Source organism: Accipiter gentilis, chromosome 28, assembly GCF_929443795.1.
Source record: "Accipiter gentilis chromosome 28, bAccGen1.1, whole genome shotgun sequence".
NCBI classification, from domain to species: domain Eukaryota; kingdom Metazoa; phylum Chordata; class Aves; order Accipitriformes; family Accipitridae; genus Astur; species Astur gentilis.
In genome coordinates, this window is record NC_064907.1 from 1,421,518 (window position 1) to 1,443,499 (window position 21,982).

At 42.1% G+C, this 21,982-nt stretch overlaps 1 protein-coding gene across 6 annotated transcripts in view; it reads right to left on the reverse strand.

The window, feature by feature from the left end:
• LTBP1 (latent transforming growth factor beta binding protein 1) overlaps positions 1-20,203 on the reverse strand; it is a 205,088-nt gene extending 184,885 nt beyond the window's left edge. For all 6 annotated transcript variants that reach the window (XM_049830887.1, XM_049830886.1, XM_049830883.1 and 3 more), the window contains exons 1-3: positions 19,419-20,203; positions 18,583-18,653; positions 3,913-4,201 (exon numbers count right to left, since the gene is read on the reverse strand). In XM_049830887.1, the coding sequence (XP_049686844.1) occupies positions 3,913-4,201; positions 18,583-18,653; positions 19,419-19,867 (809 nt within the window). In that variant the 5' untranslated portion in view covers positions 19,868-20,203. The remainder of the gene's footprint in view (positions 1-3,912; positions 4,202-18,582; positions 18,654-19,418) is intronic.
• Positions 20,204-21,982: the final 1,779 nt, after the last annotated feature.

Sequence of the window (21,982 nt, forward strand, 5' to 3'; positions counted from 1 at the left end):
TGTCCTACACTGCTGATTTCATTGGGATCACAACAGCATGCCCAATTCTTCTCCAGTCATTTTTTTTTTCAATATAAATTCACAGTAATCTCACATTAATTAGTAAAAATTGGGGAAATATTGGAAAAAATACTACCTCCTTGAACAGAAGGAAAAAACAGTTTTAAGACACAGGTTGATAAGTTCACTAAAATTAGCAGGTGATATGCCTGCCTGTAATAGCATGGGACTAGACCCAGTGATCCAGGAATACAGTTTTGGAGGGGATCTCTTTGGAAACATTTCTAGGTGCATCAGACACACCAGTAAGTCAAAATCTGTCACCTGAAGTCTGTGCATCCACCTCTCTTTTGATGGGCTTAGCTTTACCCAATGAAAAAGCAAATTTTCAAGCTTCATCAACAACTGCCTCCAAAAGAGGCTGAAGGAGCAATGCTGTGTCACTTCAGCGTGTTATTGATCTCCAGCTGGTTGATTCTGTACTCCTTCTGGTGACCATTTCCAAAACTGTACTAGAACGTTCCCTTTAAAAAAAAGTGTGTATTTTCTACTCCCACAGCTGGTAAATGCAGAAAAATCAAGCTGTTGGAGCTATACTGTTGCCAACAAGTGAGAGAATGAGATGTGAAAGGGACACCTGGAGTTACTGGAGAGCTATCACAGGAATTCAGGACCACAAAGCATGTCTGTTATTGATATCAGAATTCCCAATAGGTTCCAATAAGAAGCAGATTTTTGTTACTGAGACACCACTTGTTTTCATTTACAGCCATCAACATCTTCTGCTAACACTCTTCCAAGATGAGGAGGCCTTGTACCTGATGGTATCCATCTTCAGCCCAGGGTTATGACAGACTTTGCTAGTGCTAAATGCTTGTGTTCTAAATCCAGGATATTCCAGGATATTTATCTCTCTCCAGGTTTCCTTCTGTTCAGCACCATATTCTTCAAAAAAAAGGTCTCTGGGAATAAATTAATTCCCTGCTTCCCTGAACATCATTGCCACCATGATCCTAAGAAAACATGTGAGAACACATCTTGATGACTGAAGTTGGAAAAGTTGCATTCATATACAAAACAGAAAAAATTGACAGAGGATGTCATAACAGAAGCACGGCAGAGACAAGCCTCTCTAGGAGCTTATTTTGGTGTTTCAGATTGGGTTCTGCCCTGACTCTCACCAGTCCTTGACAGCTCTGCATAGCAGCAGTAGGATCAGCATACCAACCACACTGACAGTGGATGATTCCACTCCTGCCGTAGCCTTCCCTGTGTTTCTAGGAGTGGGAACAGAAAAAAGCCATTCAAAAAATATCTGGGGAGCCTCACACAACATACATCACAAGACAGTCAAAGAGGAACTGAAGCAAGAACTAGCCCATTTGTTCTTCACCAATGGTAGAGACCTGACCTCAGAAGGATCTGTAAATTGTTCTAATAGTCTACACGAGAACTACTGCTAGCATTCATTTCAACAGTTGTATCTAAACATCCACTTTCTTCTGCTGCACTTTATAAGACTACTTTGGTTTGTAAAACAGCCCATTTCCTCTCCATCTCCCACTCCTATGTCTGGCTCCTGCCAAGGTTGTAGGCTGGCTTTCTCATGACTCCAAAGACTAAGTTTTTCCATTTTCCCACTCTATTATTAAGCTGGCTGAAATAGATTTATCTTCATGTTATCTCAAAGACTAATAGTCCTATCTGCCTGAAAAGGTCCCTTTACATCTAGGAGAAAATCCTTAGGTTGAAAAGGGTCACATGAACAACAAAGCCTACCTGGATTAACACTGTTTATGGAAGTGTGCAGAGGCACTTTGGACAGCAGATAACAGGGTTTGTTAATCTGAAGTTGCTTCCTCTATGTCTGTGATGTTGTCTCATGCAAGCAGGAACAGATTTTAGTGAAGCATGACATGCCGTAGGTACCCTCTAGAAACACTTTGAGCATCACAGCATGGCAACTATCACAGTAGCATAGAATAATATCAGTTTATCATCTTCTCTTTTCACACAAGAAGCCGCCTTTGTCTCAGGATTCTGCTTTTGCAGGAATAATGGAAAATAAGTCTTCTCTAGAGGCAGCCACAAGCCTTCTATGCACAGTTTCAGAATGCTTGGAAGACGACAGATTTTTTTTTTCAGGCAAGAACAAACTGCATTCTCTTCTTTCTTTTTTTTTTGTTTCTTTTCTTTTCTTTTCTTGAAGTATATTTTACTACCCAATTTGGACAACTGGCCTTTATCACAACAGGAAGAACAACTCCTTGAGAATGCTTGTGTGTGGAGGGAGGAAGAAAAAGACACACAGTACACTCTACAGGAATCAGTACCGATAAGCCAGGATTTGTCTGGCCTCTTTGTACCGATTTGCTGTACCACACTTTGTGGGGCTAAGCAGACAAGCCAGGTGCTGAGGATTAGCAGTCCTGCTGGTCTGGATGGGAAGGAGCAGAAAAAGGCCTGCTGATTTTACTGGTAATTTCCTCTTCATATTAGTCACTTAAATAACCCTTGCTTCACTGTTAGGAATGAAACTGGGCTCAGAATACTACAAAGTATTAAAATTGGGTAGAAATTTCTCTGTCCTTGAAGACTGTGGATGTATATGTTCCTAAAGCCCACCGTGCCCCACCTTCTACCTTTCCCAAAGAACATACAGGCTTAGGGTTTGGAACTCCAAGGGAACTCAGGTAAGTTCCTCTTCCTATTACACAAGACATGCATGAACCCGGTTTTACTTGTGGCTCCATTGTTAGATGAACTAGGACAACAGTAAAACAGTAAAAGGAATTGGAATGGTTTAGGAAGAAAGAAGCTGATAGAGGCTACCAGCCAGCATCAAACATCATTGGCAGTGCCCAGTGATCTCTATTCTCGGATGCAGCTTTGGAGAGGGGTGGCAGGATGTTCTTTGTTGCCAGAAGCATATAACTACTCTGGTGCAGCCTCCTATAATCACACACCACCCTTCTGGGTTTGTTTTTATAGTTCTGGGCACAGGAAAACACAGTGTATTTCCCAGTCCTGCTTATCTTGCTCTGCAGGCTAGAAGTGAGATGGGCTGCACCCTGATTACAGCTATCCAAAAGCAACACCTGTTACAGGACAGAAAGACTTTTTGTCACTGACTTCACCTGAAACCAGAAGGACAGTAGTTGCTGCAGACAGCTAAAACTGTCCACGTTCAACTTGATTGCCACCCTCCTGTGCACCTCCCTTCCCCTGTATCAAATGCAGCCCTGAAACAAGTTAAGGTCAGACACATCAATAAAAACAACATTATAGTTATAGAAATTTCAGACTCACTTGAAGTATTTAAACTAATGAATGTAATATCAAAGTCTGGCTAAATCACCAGCTACTGAAGAGGCAGAGACAAAATTCTCCAAAAAGAGGGGAATTTCCTTGCTACCTATGACAGGCAGATACAATCCTGAACCTCAAATGCAAGAAAGCATAAGTATCACTTGTTGCAAAGCCATACACATTTATTTTAAAAAAGTAAATATAATGCAAATGGAAGAAAGAAACCAGAACACAACACAAGCAGCAAATCTTACTCTCCTCAGTTATGTAAGGTGTTGAAATTCCATGCCAGAATCTGTTTGAGGCTAAACTCAAAAAGTGACTAGTGTAAATTAATAATAACTCCTCTGAAATTAGTACAGCACTGTCAGTCTAAGGAAAATAAAGTTGACTGATATTACGGGATATTCAGTTCAGATGAGGAGGTCTGGCTCATAAGCAATAAAGTTTAAAAATCCACTGAATCTGACAGTTAAAATAAAAAGCTCTTAAAAAAAATATCTGTGAAAGTTTCCAAGTATGATTATTTGAAAACACTTGCAAGGAACAATGTTTTATAAATCTAACATACTGGACTTCTTTGAAAGCAAAGAAAACACTTACTGTGGTTGTATTTGCTGAGGTAACCCAACAGGAGGCTTCTGCTTGATGGTGAATGCCATCTGAGTCATAGGACCAACTTTCGGTGGGACCTGCACCTTCTGAGAGAAGGTCTGCTGGGCAGCCTGCTGAGGTATGGGCCACAGGGGAACAACAGGGCTCCGGCCTCCAGTGGAAGATGCATCTTGCATGACTGTATCCTCACAGGAATTACCTTTTGTTCCTGGTTTACACACACAAAGCTGAGGTTGCAGGCACATCCCTCCATTTTGGCACGGTGGTGCACAGTTAGCTAAGAAAAGACATTTTAAAAAGTACCTGTGAAACAAAGCATGAAGGAAAATGCAAACCCTCCCCACAATAAAAAAAGTGTTAATTGCTAACGTTAATTGGAGTAGGAGAGAGCAACATTGCTAACCTCCACAAAAGTTGGTATAGCTTTTACTGCTTTCCTGCATAACACATGCACAACATTTGAACAACTTCAAAAAGTAAAATGCTGGTGAGCTAAAAAACAGGAAATGCACAAGTTAAATCAAGAAATACAGTGTTATTTCAAATCTTCCTGTTAGCGGCCTTTTATACTCTCCTTCCTTCCCTGCATCCTCCCTCCCCATACTTTAACAACCAAAGTGCATCCAATTAAACAATATTATGCAGATTATAGAATTTTACTACTGATCCAGGCTTGGATCAATTCTATTATTATTTAAAATCACAGATCCTCCACAGGTGCCTAGAGGGAATCCTTACAGTCACGTTATAGATGACCAAAATGATACAAAGAAGCAGGAAGTGATTCAACCCTTCCCCCTCTAAAGCCCAAATGAAATTCCCTCTGAAAACACCACTGTAATAACTTATCAAAGGAGACATGCAACTGCTGCTACAAAGACACGGCTACACCTAGGGGTTGCACTCTTTGAAGAAGCAGGCAGGTGCTTGTGATTATCCTAAACTAGCTTCTATACATTCTTTGTGAAAAGGGATCAGATTCTTCAAAAGACTTTGATACCTGCCTTCAGACAGGATTAATTACATTGTTTGTGTTGCTCTATCCACTGATTATAGAAGGAGTCTGAATAATCAGCCTAGACTCAACACCCAGCTTGTAGACCTAGTTAACACAGGATCAACTCCATTCTGAATAAGCAAGAAACTTTGAGAAGCAGCAAATCCCACAAAAAAAAAAAAAAAAAAAAAGGCAAAAGCTGTTGCTGATCATATGTATACTTAACACTGCAAAGGTATGCCTAATTTGAGGATTTATTTTGGGTGCTTAAACTTACAATGCTATTGTATTTAGAGAATGTTAAAATAACACAAAAATGGCAAAACAAATTAATTCTCTTATCCAGAGGATACAATTTAATAGTAAAATACAATTCTAATTAAAATAACTATCAAAATAATTTCTTCATTAGTCCCATTAGAGAGCGCTTACAATGAAGAATTTATAAGGAGGATCACTGCTGACCTACTTTACTCCTTCAAAATAAGCATATTTTTAATATTGTTAAATATCTTTTAACATACACAAAATTATATGCCAGATCATAAAGTCTACAGGTTTTACTAAAATAGGTAAGATCGTATCTTAAACCATAATGTGTGATTCCACACCATATTCAGGTATATCCAGTTGCACAATTACTTTGTTTTTAAAAAAATGTCAGCCCACAGCCCTGTTCCAAATGAATTGGAGTACTTGGCACTTCAATCGAGTTCTAATACATACATTTATATACAAAAATAAAGTAAAACCACAAGCATGCATACAAAATAACTTATTAGGATGGGACTGTGTTAATTAGGACTAATCTTCAACTGATAATACCATCTGATACAGATCCATCATGTATATACCACCTGTACATGACACCAGAATTGCCCTACAACTTTAACTTGATCTTTGCATGGGGTTCTTCTCACATATACTTCCCCCTTCCTTCCATATGTTGTTCAGTAACATACCTCCTTTTCAATACTACTTAGCTGAGCTAGCTTAATTGCATATTATGCATCTCCCTGGCAACAAAAAAGTAATCATTTGCTTACTTATATTTCTGTTTATTTTTGAGACTCTATTTTGTCTTTGCTGGAAGACTGAAGACCATTTTCACTGTAAACCTGAGAAGGGATTTACAACAAGCATATGTTGTAATATACAGGCCAACTCTTTCTTTTAAGACCTAGATTTTGCTACGAACAGTAAAAATTTGCTTATATGCACATGACAAATTAATTATATCTTTGGAAAATAGATTCAGGAGCCTTAAATTCTAATTAAGTTTCATTGGCTTTGGAGATACTGAGAGACCAGAACAGTAACCCATCATCCAGGTCATCTGTAGAAAATGTGCAAAGATCACAGTGAAACAGTTTGAGCACAGCTGGGAGTGCTTTAGGAAAGTACCACATAAAAATTTCAGGGGTGGTGGAGGGGGGTGGTGGGGTGGAATCAGGATATTCAAGAGTCCCATTTTTACAACATTAAAACACAATCATACTAAACATATATTTCTGGAGATTTATGGACATGCATCTATATTAACCTCCAGGCTTCTCAACAAGTTATTTAAAAAACACAAATCGAAGCTAACAAGACCACCCCAAGAGTCAATGTAACAAAGCAGCCACTTTGCTAGGACACTGATCATTGTGTATCTCCTAACTCTCAGAAGTGAAATAACAATTTATACACACACAAAAGACAACCCTGAGAAAACGGCAACTCTTTTTTTCCTGTTGTTAAGAACCAAAGCTGTGCTTCAGAAGCCTAAGAAAACTTAAGTTTCCACTTATCAAAGTGAACCTAATGAGGTTGCAATGAGTTTGGAACTATGCAGCTGAAAATAGAACCCTTTTTGAAATGACCTTTTTTACCCAGACTTGAAGATTCTTACTTCACTGACAGCAATGTAAACCCTGAAAGTTTCTCAGCTTTACATGTACATAAAGCATACAAAGCTCTGCAGGACAAACTGCATTACTCTAGCTGGCCTTATAACAAAGCAAGCATTGGCAGATCCAGAACTGTGTTACAAAAGACCCAGTTTGTCTCAAATCATGTGAGCAGTGACAACAGGTTAAAAAACTGATCCATTAGATCTTCACAGCAATGCACGCTTTGATTGAAGTTCTTCATTAATGTTGTGTAATAGAAGATCACAAAATAGAATAAAAGATCACATTTTTAGGAAAGAATTAAAATGAATGTTTTAACTGACATAATATGGCAGTTTAGTTTTAAAAATATTGAAGACTGCTGCATCATGCCAAATGTATGACCTAATTATTTTGTTTGAAGACAACAATAATGGCACTTCTAACTGAAAACACCATTATTTTCCATAAAGCTAAGCTTCCAAAAACTGGATTGTGGAAGTATTAACGGGCCAATATATTCCCACTAAAGGCAATAAAGACTTGGTCCTATTCAATTCACAGAGGTCATAATTGCAAATTCAAAATGGAGCTTGGCAAAGACGCAAGTAACAAGACTAGACTTAGTGGGTCAGATCAAAGATCCACTTAGTCCAGTCTCCTTTCTCCATTACTAAGTTGGATGCTTAAGAACAGGTGTAAGGGTGAGAAGACATAAAAGCTTCTATCACTACAGCCTTCAAGAATTTGAGGCTCAGCAACTTCCTGAGCAAGAGTGCTGGGTTTGTGTTTAATAACCCTCAATAGATTTTTCTGTCAGGAGTTCACTGATCTGCTTTTTGAACCTGTTAGTGTCAGCATCCAAAACTTGCTGTGCCAAGGAAGTTGGCCACATTGGAAGGCCAGGCATAGACAACATAGTCAACCTCCCCCCACTTTCCAGAAGTATGATATTAGGAACATGGGGGTCTTTTGGGTTAGTTTTTCTGTTTTAAAACCATGCAATGTGTATCTACTAAAAATAAAGCCACAGTGCCACATTTGCTTTGGAAGTCCTTAAGTTGAAAAAAGCTGAAAGCATTTTCTGTGGCTGTAACCCAACACACGTTCATGCTTTTTCTGCATCTTTCCCTAATCAACTATCATGCGCCACCATCACAGACAGAATACTGGGTTAAAGGAACGCATATCAGGCCTGGTATGGTTATATTTACAACATTCTTTCAGAAAAGCAAGTATAAAATAACAACATTACCATTAGGCTTAAACCACCCTTCCAACACATCTGTATGTTGGTTTGCAACTGATGTATACATATGCACTTTTCAGTCCATGTGTTCATGTTAATTTGGTTAAAGAGTATATAAATATTTGCAGGAGCAAGACCTAAAATAAAAGGTTTATAACAGCTTTAAAATATGTAAATATTTTAAAACTTCTACATATACAGAATGTATTTCTGTTTTAATACATACTAAATTAAGCATAATTTATCTTAAATCAGTAAGTATAAATTATCATACATTGAAGAAGTTTAGATAAAAACTTCTTTTTCAAACCTTTCGAAAGAATCAAAATACAGGTACAACTGACTCCACTTGTTATGAAGAAACTTATATATTAAATTCCTGATAATTCTTGAATTAAGGTAATTAAGATCTGATTCCAATGCTAATCACTTTGATTTTTACCTCGATTCACAATTACCTTCTTCAAACAGTAACATCTCATTTACAAGTTTATTTCCTTGTGTCTCCATATCATGTAGAGAACTGAAATTCATAAAAACATACTTTTCAGTGAGAAACTCACAATAAACAAATTTAAATCTCCCAAAAGTTTCCTGCACCCAAGTTTCTAACCTTTTAGTGTGAGCTCCACCTTTAAGCATCTCCTTTATCAAGAAACTGCTGTTGGTTAGTACTTAAATATCCACAAAAATTTCTCGTTGTCATTCCTGAATTTCTAATACTTTGATACAATTACACTACAACAAACAGTGTTGCAATTTTCGTGTTATTTCTAGTGAGTCCATCCACTAGATTTTTCCTTTCTGTTTCCACATAAAATTTAATGTACCTTTTTTTTCCCCCCTCTTATTAACTGCACAGTCAAGCATCAGTTTAAGCAGAATGCACTGACTTTCAACATATTTCATCACTGTGCACATTGGCACAGTATATATCAACTTCTTTCATAGGAGTGCATAAATCCTGTCAGGCAAAATACATGCTAGTGGGAAAATAATAGAAAATATAGTAATTGGAAAGAAGATTCTAAGTGTGGGGCTGTTTCAGATTCCAGCATAAAATGGTCAAGGAATGATGCATGCATAAAGTTTACAGACAGGGGAAAAAACACTATGACATGAATATATCTGTGCTTAGAGCAGAAATTTCAAGTTCCTTTACATGCAACATAGGAATAGTGTTAAAGGCATAGTAAATACTGTCTTTCTTATTTCATCAAGTCAAGATTTCTATTCCTCAAGCACAGAAGGAAACCAAACCGAAGCTCATCTTGGTTGACTGTGCATCCTAAACAAAAAGTTGTGATACAAAGGCACCTTTAACTCCTGCTGTGTTGAAAGATAGAGTGATGACCCCCCATCAATTCCAAAAGAAAAGCAGTGAAGCGCTTTCTCTGGAGAGCAACAAGCTGTGGGTTCTGAAAGGAAAGAGACATATTCCAGTTTCCCTCAGAAAAACCTGAATATGGTGCCGACATCCTGTTTTGCTGTAAAGCAAAGCTGATAATAATCCTTTGTTGTAAAGCAATGTTTATAATAGTTTCCTGTTCTCTGAATTGCCCTACTGATTAGCTCACCACTTTTACACTTCTATTCTGGATACTATTTTAAGTCTTTTAAGTCATGGCCAGGACTGAGGATGCAACACTGGAGACTAGAAACCCAAAAGCTAACTGAAGGAACACTTGGTTCTCACCAATGCTTTTCTGGGGATCTAGTTCTCCATCTGAGTATGTGTCTCCAAACAGTTTTCAAAAGTTGAATTTTGCCAGAAATATATCCAACAATTCTACACATTCACTGAGGATAGGGGACAGAGGAATTTGTGACCCAGGGTGAGACAACCATATTGTAAGACCATTCTCTAAAACCAAACCAAACCAAACAACAACAACAACAAAAACAAACAAACAAACAAAACACAAAAAAACCCCACCACAAACCTACCTTGAAGTTACTTAAATAATCAGAAGAAATGGCATTAACTGCAGAAAACCTGTACGACCTCTAGACTATTAATGGAGGAAGTATTATAACCACCTGCATCTTCCTACACAGGAACTTTGTCTTTATCATAACTATATGGTCTTAGGGAATTCTTTCCCTAAATATACTTCAAACAAAAGCATGTGTCACTGTTGGAATTCTTCACTGGTCCACTTCAAAACATTCGATGCATTCCTACACTGGCGTGGATGGCTACATAAACATTACCTCCAAGAAAGGAGGGAAACAAAAAAACCAGTGCTTTTGGCATACATATTTCTTTTAAAACAAACAAAAATCAGAGTTCCTCTCCTAACCTAATCACAACATAACACACTTTAAGATTATTTTCTATGTATCTTCATAGTATTATCTCTAAATGCTAAGATTTATCAGAATTTAATAGCAGCTATACTCAAATACTTCAAAAGCCTAACTTCAGCAAAAGGATGCATTATTTAATCAGTCAGAATCTATATTTAATCAATCAGAATATAACATGCTGTTTGATACTTGGCATTTTCATTCATGTTGTGTTTACTGGAGTTTATATAGTATAAATACTTAAGTTAGACATTTTCTGACAGTACAAACATTTCACATGCTATAGATCCTTCTATCATTTCAGTATCAAAAAAAAGATCATTCACCACAGAATGGACTAAGCCAAGGAAACCAGCAGATTCACATGACACATGCTGTTCTTGCTTGCTGGAGTGGTTAACACTCCAGTCTGCAATCCTTTCAATTCCCTTAACCTTTCTCATAACAGTGCTTATTCATTTTGTTACAAAATACTTTGTAAGAAATACACAGAAAACTGAAAAAACTAAGAGAAACTCAATAAAGAGACAACTGAAAAATTTTAACTGGATGCAGGATTCAGACAACTGAAGTGTTACAGAAAAGAAATACCAGAGAAAATACTATTAATCATAATAGAGTAATTAAAATGCTAAGAACAATAAAGTTTTTCTTAAATTCAACCAACTCATATTGAGAGTTCACAATTTAGCTGAGCTTCTCTAAAAATCCAGGCCTAAACCGCCATCTAGAGATAATAAAAAAACTGAGTTGAATTATGAGAAAACAAATCTTGCCATAGGACCCCTTTGTTAGGAAGCAGCTCTCCAAAACCCTAGGTTTATACAGGGATTACTATCTGCATTTCACAAAAAGAACATGGCTGAGCAGAACTATTTTTAGCTGTGTATTTAAACGAACATCTTGCCTTGCTAACATGTAAAATCCTTGTTCCCCTTTTGCGTGCAGCCAGAAATGCTGAGAGATGCTAAACCTTTGCTCTCTTTCTGTAGTCAAAGGAGAGGATCTGTTTTCTAGGAATAAATTAGGCGACGCAAGTCAAGTACTGAAGTACTGGGGCTTTTAAAGGCAGAAGAAAAAAAAAACTAAAGCAAAAACCTCAAACCCAACCCACTATCAGTCCATGTTAGTTACAGAACACAGACTCTCTTGACAAACTGAACCACCCATAATCTTCTAACACTCAGTACTGCAGTATTTGAACAAGGAGCCAGTTGAGGGAAGTGCGTGCCCCTCTCCATCCACCCTCTACTAACCCTGTGGCTCCCAGGTGATCCAAGCTTGCTTTAAGGCAGGATCAGTTGGCACAAGCAGCCCTTCATGTTGGAGGCTGCAGAGAGCGGTATCATTAGAAGTGCTGCACCCAACTTGTCAAGGCCCCACAGAGTGCAGAACCCCACCCCTCACTACAGCCTTGATTTCCCAAAGGCTGAGAGGCTCGCTGATCCCATACGTGCAGCCGCTTTGCCCTGCTCTCTCATACTTTGCTGGAGAGGAAGGAGAGGGGAGCACTCCGCACTTCCATCTCTTCTCTTATCCATCCTCAGGAAGAGCAGCCATACAGAAGAGAGGTGTAAGACTAGTATTGTTAAGCATCACTTCACTGTCAATATGTCATTTTGTTCCTGCATACATGCAGAACCAGAACACTGCACAATTGCTCAACTCAACCACAGCTCCCCCCAGCACTTACACAGCTTTCTACTTCCAAGCTCTACACTTCCAAGTTACACGTTGAAAACAGTCAACAAATCTGAAAAGGAAAAAAAGAAAACCCCACAGTTTTCTGGGTTCCTTCTGATACTATATTAACAGAGGAGGTGCCCAGGACTTTTCATCCACTGTAGATTTGCTACAACTTTACTACATCCTGCTTCTTTTGTTAACACTGCTGCAATGAGCTGAGTGACTTCACTACTGATCTGTCATCTGCTTCAGTGCAGGAGCACAATATCCTGAGAAGTTTCTTTTAAGGTTCTTTTTTGTTTTATTTTAAATCTATACACAAATAGTATTTGTATGAAATAGAGACTATATATCATTATAACCTTACTTGTTTCCAGTAAAGTTCCAAATGGCTCACAAAGAAAAGGCTGGGTACATGTCACCTCATACTCATTGTGGACTTATGTTTCCTCACTGAAATGTGGCAGTGGCACATGGCATGGTCATGTCCGTACAGCAGGGACCAGGTAACAGCTCCCCGTCTTCTCACAGCTCTTACTGCCTCCTCTTAAGGGACGGAGGCTGGCTGCCATCAACAGCCAGGAGACGGACACCATGCTCAAAGTCTGCCTTGCTGCTTTTGCTCAGGTCAGGATTCCCTCTTGAAGTGTATCTTATCAGTCGCACTCACCAAGGTTTTGTTTGTGTTGTGAGGCCATCTTAAGGCATATGCACTGTATTGCTTTTAAATGCAGAGGAAGAAAAAAAACCCGAAAAAACCCAAAACCAAAACATGAACTCTCCAAGAATGCACCTAATGTATTTCAGCCTCATATTGATATTCATTCCATGACACCAGACTACACCTAGTCCAAAATAAAACACTAAGCCCTGAAACACGCATACCATGGGACTCGGGTCATCAAAACCAAAGGCTTTAGTCTATAGATCTGCTCCCATTAGTCCACGCTGCTTGCTAATGTGGACAAAGCCAAAGATTACAGGAATCTGGATCCTCTCATTCTCCCCCCTTCCCAAGGACAGTAAGCAAAAAATAAAGCAGAGTAGAACTACCACTGAGGGCTAACAAGAGCTTTTCCCCACTACAAAAGCCAACCTATTCCTTGTGTATGAAATTCAAAAGTTTTACTCACATATTACAGTAGCAAGCACAGCAGAGGCAAAACCAAGCTACTCAAGTAATGGCTTTCAGTTTTTCAATTTTGAAGTGTTTAAAAACAACATCAAAGAATAGATTAAAAGACTAATGTATAGGTCAGATACATGAGGTCAAAGTGGTTATGTCTCTAAAATTGCAAAAATTAATTTTGATTTAGACATAATTTGAAGGAGATTGATACTGCTTTTACTGAAGTGATGGTCTTAGAATGAGAAGAAACAAAATTTGGGGAGAATATGTTATAGTTAGGCTTTGTATACGCAATTTAAATAAACAACTTGGTAAAACTCAAAGCCATGAAACTGATTAAGCACAAGCCTCAGGAACCATTTACGATCAGAAAACCTCCAGAAGCACAGCTGCAAATATTTTTAGTACTCCATTCCAATGATGAGAAGTACAGCTTTCCTGGATACCACCATTTCTAAGAGCTGAAGACAGAAGAGTAGTAGATTCTGAGCAACCAATATTAAAATATTTAGTGGTACAGAGTTTTATATCTAAACTGGGGGATCCATGTATGCTTCCAAATTTCCAGGTCTGGATCCTAACCATGTATCAGAACAAGACCTAAGCATGCAAGCTTTCCCTCAGCTTCCCCATGAAAATTCAGGAGCATAAGCTAGAAGCAGCGTAGGGCATGCTCTGTCCAGGTCTTGGACAACTGGGGGTCTAGAACTACTGGTCACGTTGTAAAGTGCCCTTGTCCTGAAATAGATGTAAAGCTGTAGCATGCTAACTCAGCAATAGCAAGAAGTATAGCTCTGGAGGTTTAGGGATCAGATGGCTCAAACTGAATAGCAGTACACAATCAGAGGCCATGCAGATTTGGGAACTGAACAAAGGGGACCCTTCCTCTGGGCAAGTATTAGCACAACTTTCTAGTCGTCATCTTCTCCAGCAGGAGGAAGACTCTACTGTTGTATATCTTCTTATTCTGAAAAATAAACCTTGTTTATCTATAGCACATTTACTTAATGATGAGTCAGGAAGTCTTTCAAAAGAGAAGAAAATTAGCAAGATCATCTTTTAGTACAAAAAAAGACAACAGACTGTCTTATTTTTTGATGACCTTTCCAAGGTGCGTGAGCACCTGACAGACAGGAAAAAACTTCATGACAAAACTCAAAAAGATCCAGTCCTGTTCCAATGCCAAAATCCCTTCACCTTGTGCCCATACATGGAATACATACACCACCTTCAGCTAACAAAGACACAAGATCCTTTTTCTCTTAATTGACACAATAGTGTATGTGGGTTCTACATTTACACAGAAATTCCTCTCCCTATATGAAATTTACTCTAAACATAATCCTGCAAAATCCACTTCCTCACCTGTTTGCCCTATGAGCCTTTCTTATACCTCTGTAATAAGGAGCTCACGCTTCAGTATTCCATTAACAGCCAACTCTCCTTCCCTTAGTTTTCCCAACTTGCATTAGTTAATTCTCATCACTATGTTAGTGGAAGGTCAAATTCCTCCAGACAATGCTGATTTTTTAAACCATCCAGTTTACACTGAGAATACACACAAACAACCAATATTAATACTCCAGACAAAACTTATTACTATACATTTTAGAAGGGGTCTACTATTACAATAAGGAAATTCTTTTAATTTTTTTTTTAAGATATCAGATCCCGCATACAACAGGCAATTTCATTCTTGACTTCCCAACATGAAAAACAGTTCCTTGTAATCATTAAGAAAAAGAAAACAAAAGCAGAACAAACAGAAGAGCATATTTTGTAGGAAGTGTTATTAACTAATAGAAATTTAGTAGCAAGTAACAAAGTAGGACACAACAGATTCCAATAGGATAAACATGTAATTGAGAGGCAGGAACTCCTAATTTCCAGTTTAGGCCTTCCAGTCAGTTGTTACAACTTGTCCAAGGCCGCATTTAATCTATGGTTCAATTTCCATAAATGAAATAAATAACAAAAACCCCACACTCCAGGATCTACTTGTCTTACAGCCATATTACAGAGCTAATTAATGTTTGTATAATGCTCTGGTTATGTAACAAGTACTAACAAAACACGATGTCTCCAGCCTTGGTGGTATCTTATTATTGCACTTACACAGATTATAACCTATGATAATTATGACTGGAAGACAAACCTTTGTCATAAACCTTTCACATGCTTATAACTTTCCAAGGTGTTTATTGCTGTGGTTGAATTTTTCCCACCTTTGTTTTTACCCAAAGGTGGATGTTCTGAACACTTCAAAAAGGTTAGTTTTGATTGTTAGACTTCATTCTCCCAGTGTAAAGCAATGCTGAAGACTTTTAAAGCTTTATGATTTCATCTTTTTTATTAGAATGATGCAGTTCTTCATAAGCAAAGTCACACCACGTTTGAAAAATAAGTTCTTAAGACAAAACTTCACAATGTAAAAACTTAAGTATTAGGCACAGAAGGGAAAAACCTATATGCCTAAAGTCGTATATGGTAGGCATTCTCATACAGGTAATTAACAGGAAAACAGAAGCTAACTTTCTGAGGACACACAGTAAGGTTTCCAAGAGAACATGAATACTGTAAACACAACAAGCAGTTCAGCTTCAAACTAAAATTTAGAAAAAGGATGTGAAAAGTCCACTTGCCTCCTCCGTACAGATGCTGCCTTCTGACCTGCACAGAAACGTTTCAAACACCCCCCTGTTGCTGCTACCAAGGGAAATGTGATGCAGCTGCCACTGAGCTCAGCCAGGGACAGAAGTCACCCAAGGGAACAGCAGTCTCAGCCATAGCCCCATGGAAGGGAAAGCTAGGGCTAGCGAACAGTATCACGCAAAACAAAGGGAGAGAGAAGATTAACATAGCCTGGGCTGCAAGACCATACGTCTTCCCATGGGTTACAGTCAGGCTTATTCACACAGGTGCAGCAGAGCAGAAACACATGGTGCTTGTTCCAGCCTGGGATTACACCTGAGCTAATAAGCCTCGCTGATCAGAGCTGGCTCTCAGCACTCTGGTTCTGGAAGCACAATGCAGACAAATGGAAGTTGGCTCTGGAAAGAGCCAGTATGGGTCTGGGGTTTATTAGCTCAGGCTTTGCACCACACAAAAGAATATAAACTGGCCCTACAGGCCAAATAGCTTATTAAAGTGATACTGAGCCTGAGCTAATAAACCCTGACAGATCTGCATGAAGTCAGCTCAGGTGTGTCTGCATCTGTGGCACAATTAATCCACAAGTGCAATAATCCACTCAAAAACAACTGAGTCCACTATCTGAATTTAAAAATCACTTATTTTTACAGGAAACAAAGGGGTTAACTTTTGTTCAGTTAAAGGGTTTCTGTTCTTCTGAAAAGAACATTGGGAGGTTCAAGAAAAGGAGGTATCTGGCTTTTATGACTGTGAGACTAATCTTCCACAGCTAAATCAAGTCAATGCTATCTCATGATTTGCCTAAGTTACAAAACAGACAACTTCAGTACACTTACTGCTTCCCTTGGCTTGCCAAGAGAGGGGTAAAACTGAGAAGATCCAATCCAAATGTATTATACCACTGCTAGGAGGTATCAGAGTAGGCAGCAAAAATACTTAACACAAAGGACAGCCCCATATCAGAGACACAAAATGAGAAAGGTAAAAAAGAAAAATCCCCTTCACCTCTCTTTTAACTCTTCCTCTGCTATTCCATTCCTCCATAACTATATGAATGAATCAAGTAATTCATGGATTTAAATGAGATTCTACACAGCTATCCCATAAAAATCTAATTGCTTGACTTAGTCCTTGTTGAAGACCCTAAAAATAGAAAGGAATAAAAAAAAAAAAGAGAAGACAAAAAAGAAAGAATAGTTGAATGGTAATGGGAGAAGTCAAAAAGATGAAACTTGAAAGACAGAAAGCAATGAAAACTACTTAATTTACAAATAAAAGTTAAAAAGGATGGATTGAAATTATCAGGAAATAAAAGTTACTAGAAGGCAGAAAGAGCCACAAAAAGGGAATTTGTTTCAGTTTTGTTCAAAGTAGTGAAAATAAAATTGGTTGACAATAGCATTGCAGTTGAAACACAGTTGTTTACTTAATCTCCTGAAATTATTAAGAGTTTTTTTCCACTTTGATTAGTCCTTCAGCTAAAGTAGGTGTTTATTAAGGTCTGCAATTAGCCTTAAAACAACATCTCAAACACTGTAAGCTGAAGGAAATCATTCTAGTACTTGTAACATGTGTTAAGCAAAAAAGGTCACTAGCCTAACACAGCAGCATGTATTTTAAGCTGCAAATGTTTATTTAGAAGACTATCTTAAATACACATCTACGTTGGTCAGGGAAATTGTAAAGTTTTGCATTTAACAGCCTAATGTAATAAAGTCTTTGCTTCTTAGCAACAGCTCCATTCGGGTCAAAGGTACTTGACCCTACTGAGGATTACAAATGTGATTGCTCCCTATTGTGAAAAATCCCACACAGGGACAAAAGCCACCATAAAAAAAAAAACAAACCAGAGTTTGCATCTTGAAAGCACTGTTTACTCCAACTCTCTCAGGGGCAGAAGTCTGTCCTGCTGAACTACAGTGTTCCAAGATCTGCCCAATCTTGCTGATACCTAAAGGGGTTTCCTGAAGAGGTATGTCATTCCAGCCTTCCATGACCTCATGGCAACATGACTCCAGTTTAGGCATTTGCAGTCATCCTGAATCCTGCTTAAATTAGCAGAGATTCCTTCTCTTTCACACTAGAAAGGACAACCCGAGTATAATAGCATTGACTCAGTTATTTTATGCGCATGTTTTGCATTTCTAGATATCCCAGTAAAGGTACATCCCTCTACAGGAGCTTCTCCGAACCCACTTCTTTTGCCTTGTTCAACATTTCAGAAATTCCATGCCCTAAGTACGGGATCATCACGTGGGCTGCAGCTGAAGGGACAGTGAGGGTAGACAGCAATTCCTTGCTCACAACCTGTGCTCCTCTGGCAGGTTCTTTACCCTATTAAGCGCCACTTTCAAAAAAACTCCCAACACCCAAGCATTAACAAGGTTTTATTCCCCACAAAAAATAACCTCTGCAAAGCTCTCTCCAAACATGCCACTATCTGTGCCGAGAATAAACACAAGAGGCACACGCTGCCTATCCTTTAGCAAAGCTGAAGGTTAGCAAGCAGGGATTTAGGGATGAAAAGTGAAGTGTTACAACTGCCGCCCACTGCAACGCTGTGGGAGAAGGGCTCAAGCAAGCGTACTGGTTAACCACATCAGCACGGCGCAGGTGGGATCTGTAGCTCAGCGGGCGCCTCTTCGCCCACAGCCGATGTCAGCATCCACCGCCTCGCCAGATGACAGCGCGGTCCCCACAGGTCCCCCCGGCACTGACGGCAGCGCCGTCCCCACAGCCCCCGACCCATACAGTTACTCACGTTTGATGCACCTCTGGGAGCCCGTGGCCTTGCTCCAGCCGTGGCAGCACTGCCCCCCACAGACATTGACCCTGCAGGAACAGCAAAGAGGGGCGAGGGTCCGGCGGGGCCCCCTCCCCCGGCGCCGCGGCGGCGGCCGGCCCCCTTCCCCAGCCCCAGCCGGGCCGCGGGGAGGGCGCTGCGCCGGGGAGAGAAAAGGCGGGAAGAATTAAACGTCCCGAAGAGCGTTCTGAGTAAACTCCTCGCCCGGCGCCGGCTCTGACTGGAAAGCCAGGCTGGCGCCTCCCGGAGAGGGCCGGGGACGGACGGGCACCCCGAGCACTGCTTTCGGGGACGCAGACGACAAAGGCGTGGGCCGCGGCTCGCCCATGGCAGGGCCGGGGCCACCCCTGCCGCTCCAGCGGGAGGACCGAGAGGAGGGCGGCTGCAGGGCTACCTCGCGCACTCGACGCCTCAGCCCGGACGCGAGGCGCGGGACCCGCCGCAGACTCCTGGGCAGAGGGGAGGGGCTGGCCCCGCGCCCGGCCTCAGGTGCCGCGGGGAGGCGGGAAAGAAACGGGGGCGTTACGAGCCCACAGCGGGTTTGCAGCCAGCCGGGCACCGGCGGCAGGCGGGTAATGCCGCGGTGCCCCCCAGGAGCCCGGTGCGGGCTCCCCCGGCTCCCTGCCCCTATTCTCCCCGAGGGGAGGCGACAACGGCCGCGACGAAGATGCTCGGGGTGGTAGGGAGGCTGCAGGCGGGGGGGGGCAGGCGGCACTGCCGCCGCCGCCTCAGCCGTGCTGGGGAGCGGGGGACGTGCGGGGCACGGAGGGAGGGAGGGAGGGAGGGCGCCTTACCCCGGCAGCGGCGGCAGCTGGTGCTTCTGGCGGAGGGGCAGGCTGGCGCTGCTGTTGCCGTGGGGCCCCGGCGGCGGCTTGGGTCGCGCGCCGAAGCGGGCCGGCTTGGCGAAGGAGGAGGCGTGAGCGGCGGAGTTGGGGTGGACCTGCCCGGCGGGGCCCAAGCGGAGCTGGACGCCCGCGCCGCCCGGCTTGCTCATCCGCCGGGTCCGCTCCAGGGTGCCGCCGCTGTAGCGCGTGCTCAGCTGTACGTTAAACGTGCGCTGCTGCTGCTGCTCCCCCCCGAGGAGGGTCGGATGCTGATGCCGGCTGCCAGATGAGCCCCCCCGGCCGGGCTGCAAGACGTACGTGATCCTCCTCAGTCTGCCCTTTTCGGAGGCAGCGAGCGCTGGTGGCAAAAGTGCAAAGGCAGCGAGGAGGAGGAAGAAGACCCATCTGATCTGAGCCATTTCCACAGCGGGAGCCCCTGCAGCCGGCGAGCTTCGCGGACCCCCGGTGCAAGGGTTTCCTTTCCTCCAAAGGACGTGTGCGTTTGTGCGCGACCTGCGCCCGGGGTGCGGATCCTTCCTCCGTTCGCTGCCCCCCAACCTGCTCGGGGGGGGGGGGGGGGGGGAAGGGAAAAAAACTCAGGTTCCTCCCACCCGCCCCCCAAACTGTTAGAAAAGTTCAGCAAACACGTCGCCCCGTGGAGCAGGAAAACATCGTTGGAAGAAAGGAAGCGGCGGGTGCGAGCCGAGCTGCGAGCCGGAGCGGGAGGGGAGGAGGAGGAGGAGGAGGAGCGGCAGCGGCAGCGGCAGGGGAAGGGTGTTTGCTGGAGGGGGGTGGTCGCAATGGAGAGCAGATGTTTCGGCTGCCGGAGCTGCCAGGGGTCTGCGTGCGTGTGTAAGAAACGGTCCTTAAGCCAGTCCGGGCTGGGGGGGGGCGGGGAGGAACACCACCTCTTTTTAAGTTTCTCCGCGAGTGTGTGCGGGAAGGGGGGGGTGCCCCACTGCCGGCCCCGCGCAGCCGATCTGGGGCCGCCGTGACGTCAGGCGGCGCTCCCGGGGCGTGGGGGGTCGGGGCGTGGGGCCGGGGCCGGGGCCGGGGCCGGGGCCAGGTGACCGGGATGGGTACGGGGAGCGGGGCGGCCGCGGGGTCCCGGCTGCGAGCGGGGCGATCGGAGCCTGTGGCTGACCCCGAGCAGCTCAGCGAGCCTCAGAAACACGTATTTTAACTTTGGGGCTGCCTGTGGCACGGCCAGCATAGCTATCCCGTACAGTTGGGGTAGCACACCTGTAGTTTTGCAACAGCTCAGCATTTCTATTCTATTTTGACGGAGGTGAGGCTTTAAACCCCCCAAAGCTTTATATACGTGCTTCACTTTGTAGGTAGGAACTCAATGAAAGCAGTTACACACGTTAAAGGTAAGCACATTCCTCAGTCTCTGCCTGATGAGAGCCATAGTTTTGAGATTGCTCGTAGCAGAAATCCTAGCAGGATTAGGAGGGACCATACTCTTTCTTGTTTTTCTTTATGTTTGTAAAGCAGTATGTATTCCTAAAGAACAAAATACAAACTGTACACTTGGAATTCATACCTAAGCAAAACTGCCTACATTTTTCTCCAGTGTGTCTTAACCAATGTCACCCTTTAGCATTGTAAATAAAGAAAAAAAACAAAGTTCACAGAGTAACCCGAATGTTACATCTTTTAAAATACTCAGAAGCTAATGTGTCCAAGTTCCTTCCAAGAAACTTTGCAGAGAATCAAACAGTTTGCAAATCCAATAGCTTGGAATCCAGGTCCTCCTCCCTGGGTTCTCCTCTGCTCTTTTCCAGAGCTTTAAGGACACTGACCCTGGCTCCAAACTGATGAGATTTTGTTCTTAAATGCTTTTGGCGTAGCTACGCAGCCGGCACAGGGAGCAGGAGGGTTTTACATTGACAGGATTCCAGGCAAGAGCCAGTGTTAGGAGCACAACAATCCCTTCCTCCTTAGTTCTCATCTATTTAAAACTGCTCAAAAATAAATAGATGTTTTAAATAGATGAGAGTTTAGAGCTTTCTATAGTCACAGTGTAAGGAAGGGAGCCACACTGATGTTAAAGGCTTCTGCTCCTGTGCCTCCAGCACTCTGAATTGAAACCCAGTGTTTGAAAAGAAAACACCACAAGTGCTGGGGGCTTCTAAGTCCACAGTGGGTTAAACTAGAATGAAACTCTGTGGTGGTTCAGAAAAAAACAACTGTAATAAAGCCTGAAAGGAGCCCCAGCTTGAAGATAACTAGGAAGTTAACTGTGAGACCACTGCCTCCTCTCTTAGCAAATGTATAAGTCTGTTGTTCTTTTAACTTGGAGGACATTCTCAGCAACTGAACTGTTCAGCCTTCCAAAGGCTAATTATTGTCAAACCTGAGTATGTTAAATGTTTTTACAGTGTTTAGGGAACAAAAAATACCTTGAAACCAGAGAGGTGGAGTGAGGACTGAGTAAGCAGAGAGAAACTCATGTGGTACTCAGGATTGTTGCTCTGCACAAGGCCGCTGTCCTTCAGAAGTTTTCCAGAATGAGATCACAACTACGTGTG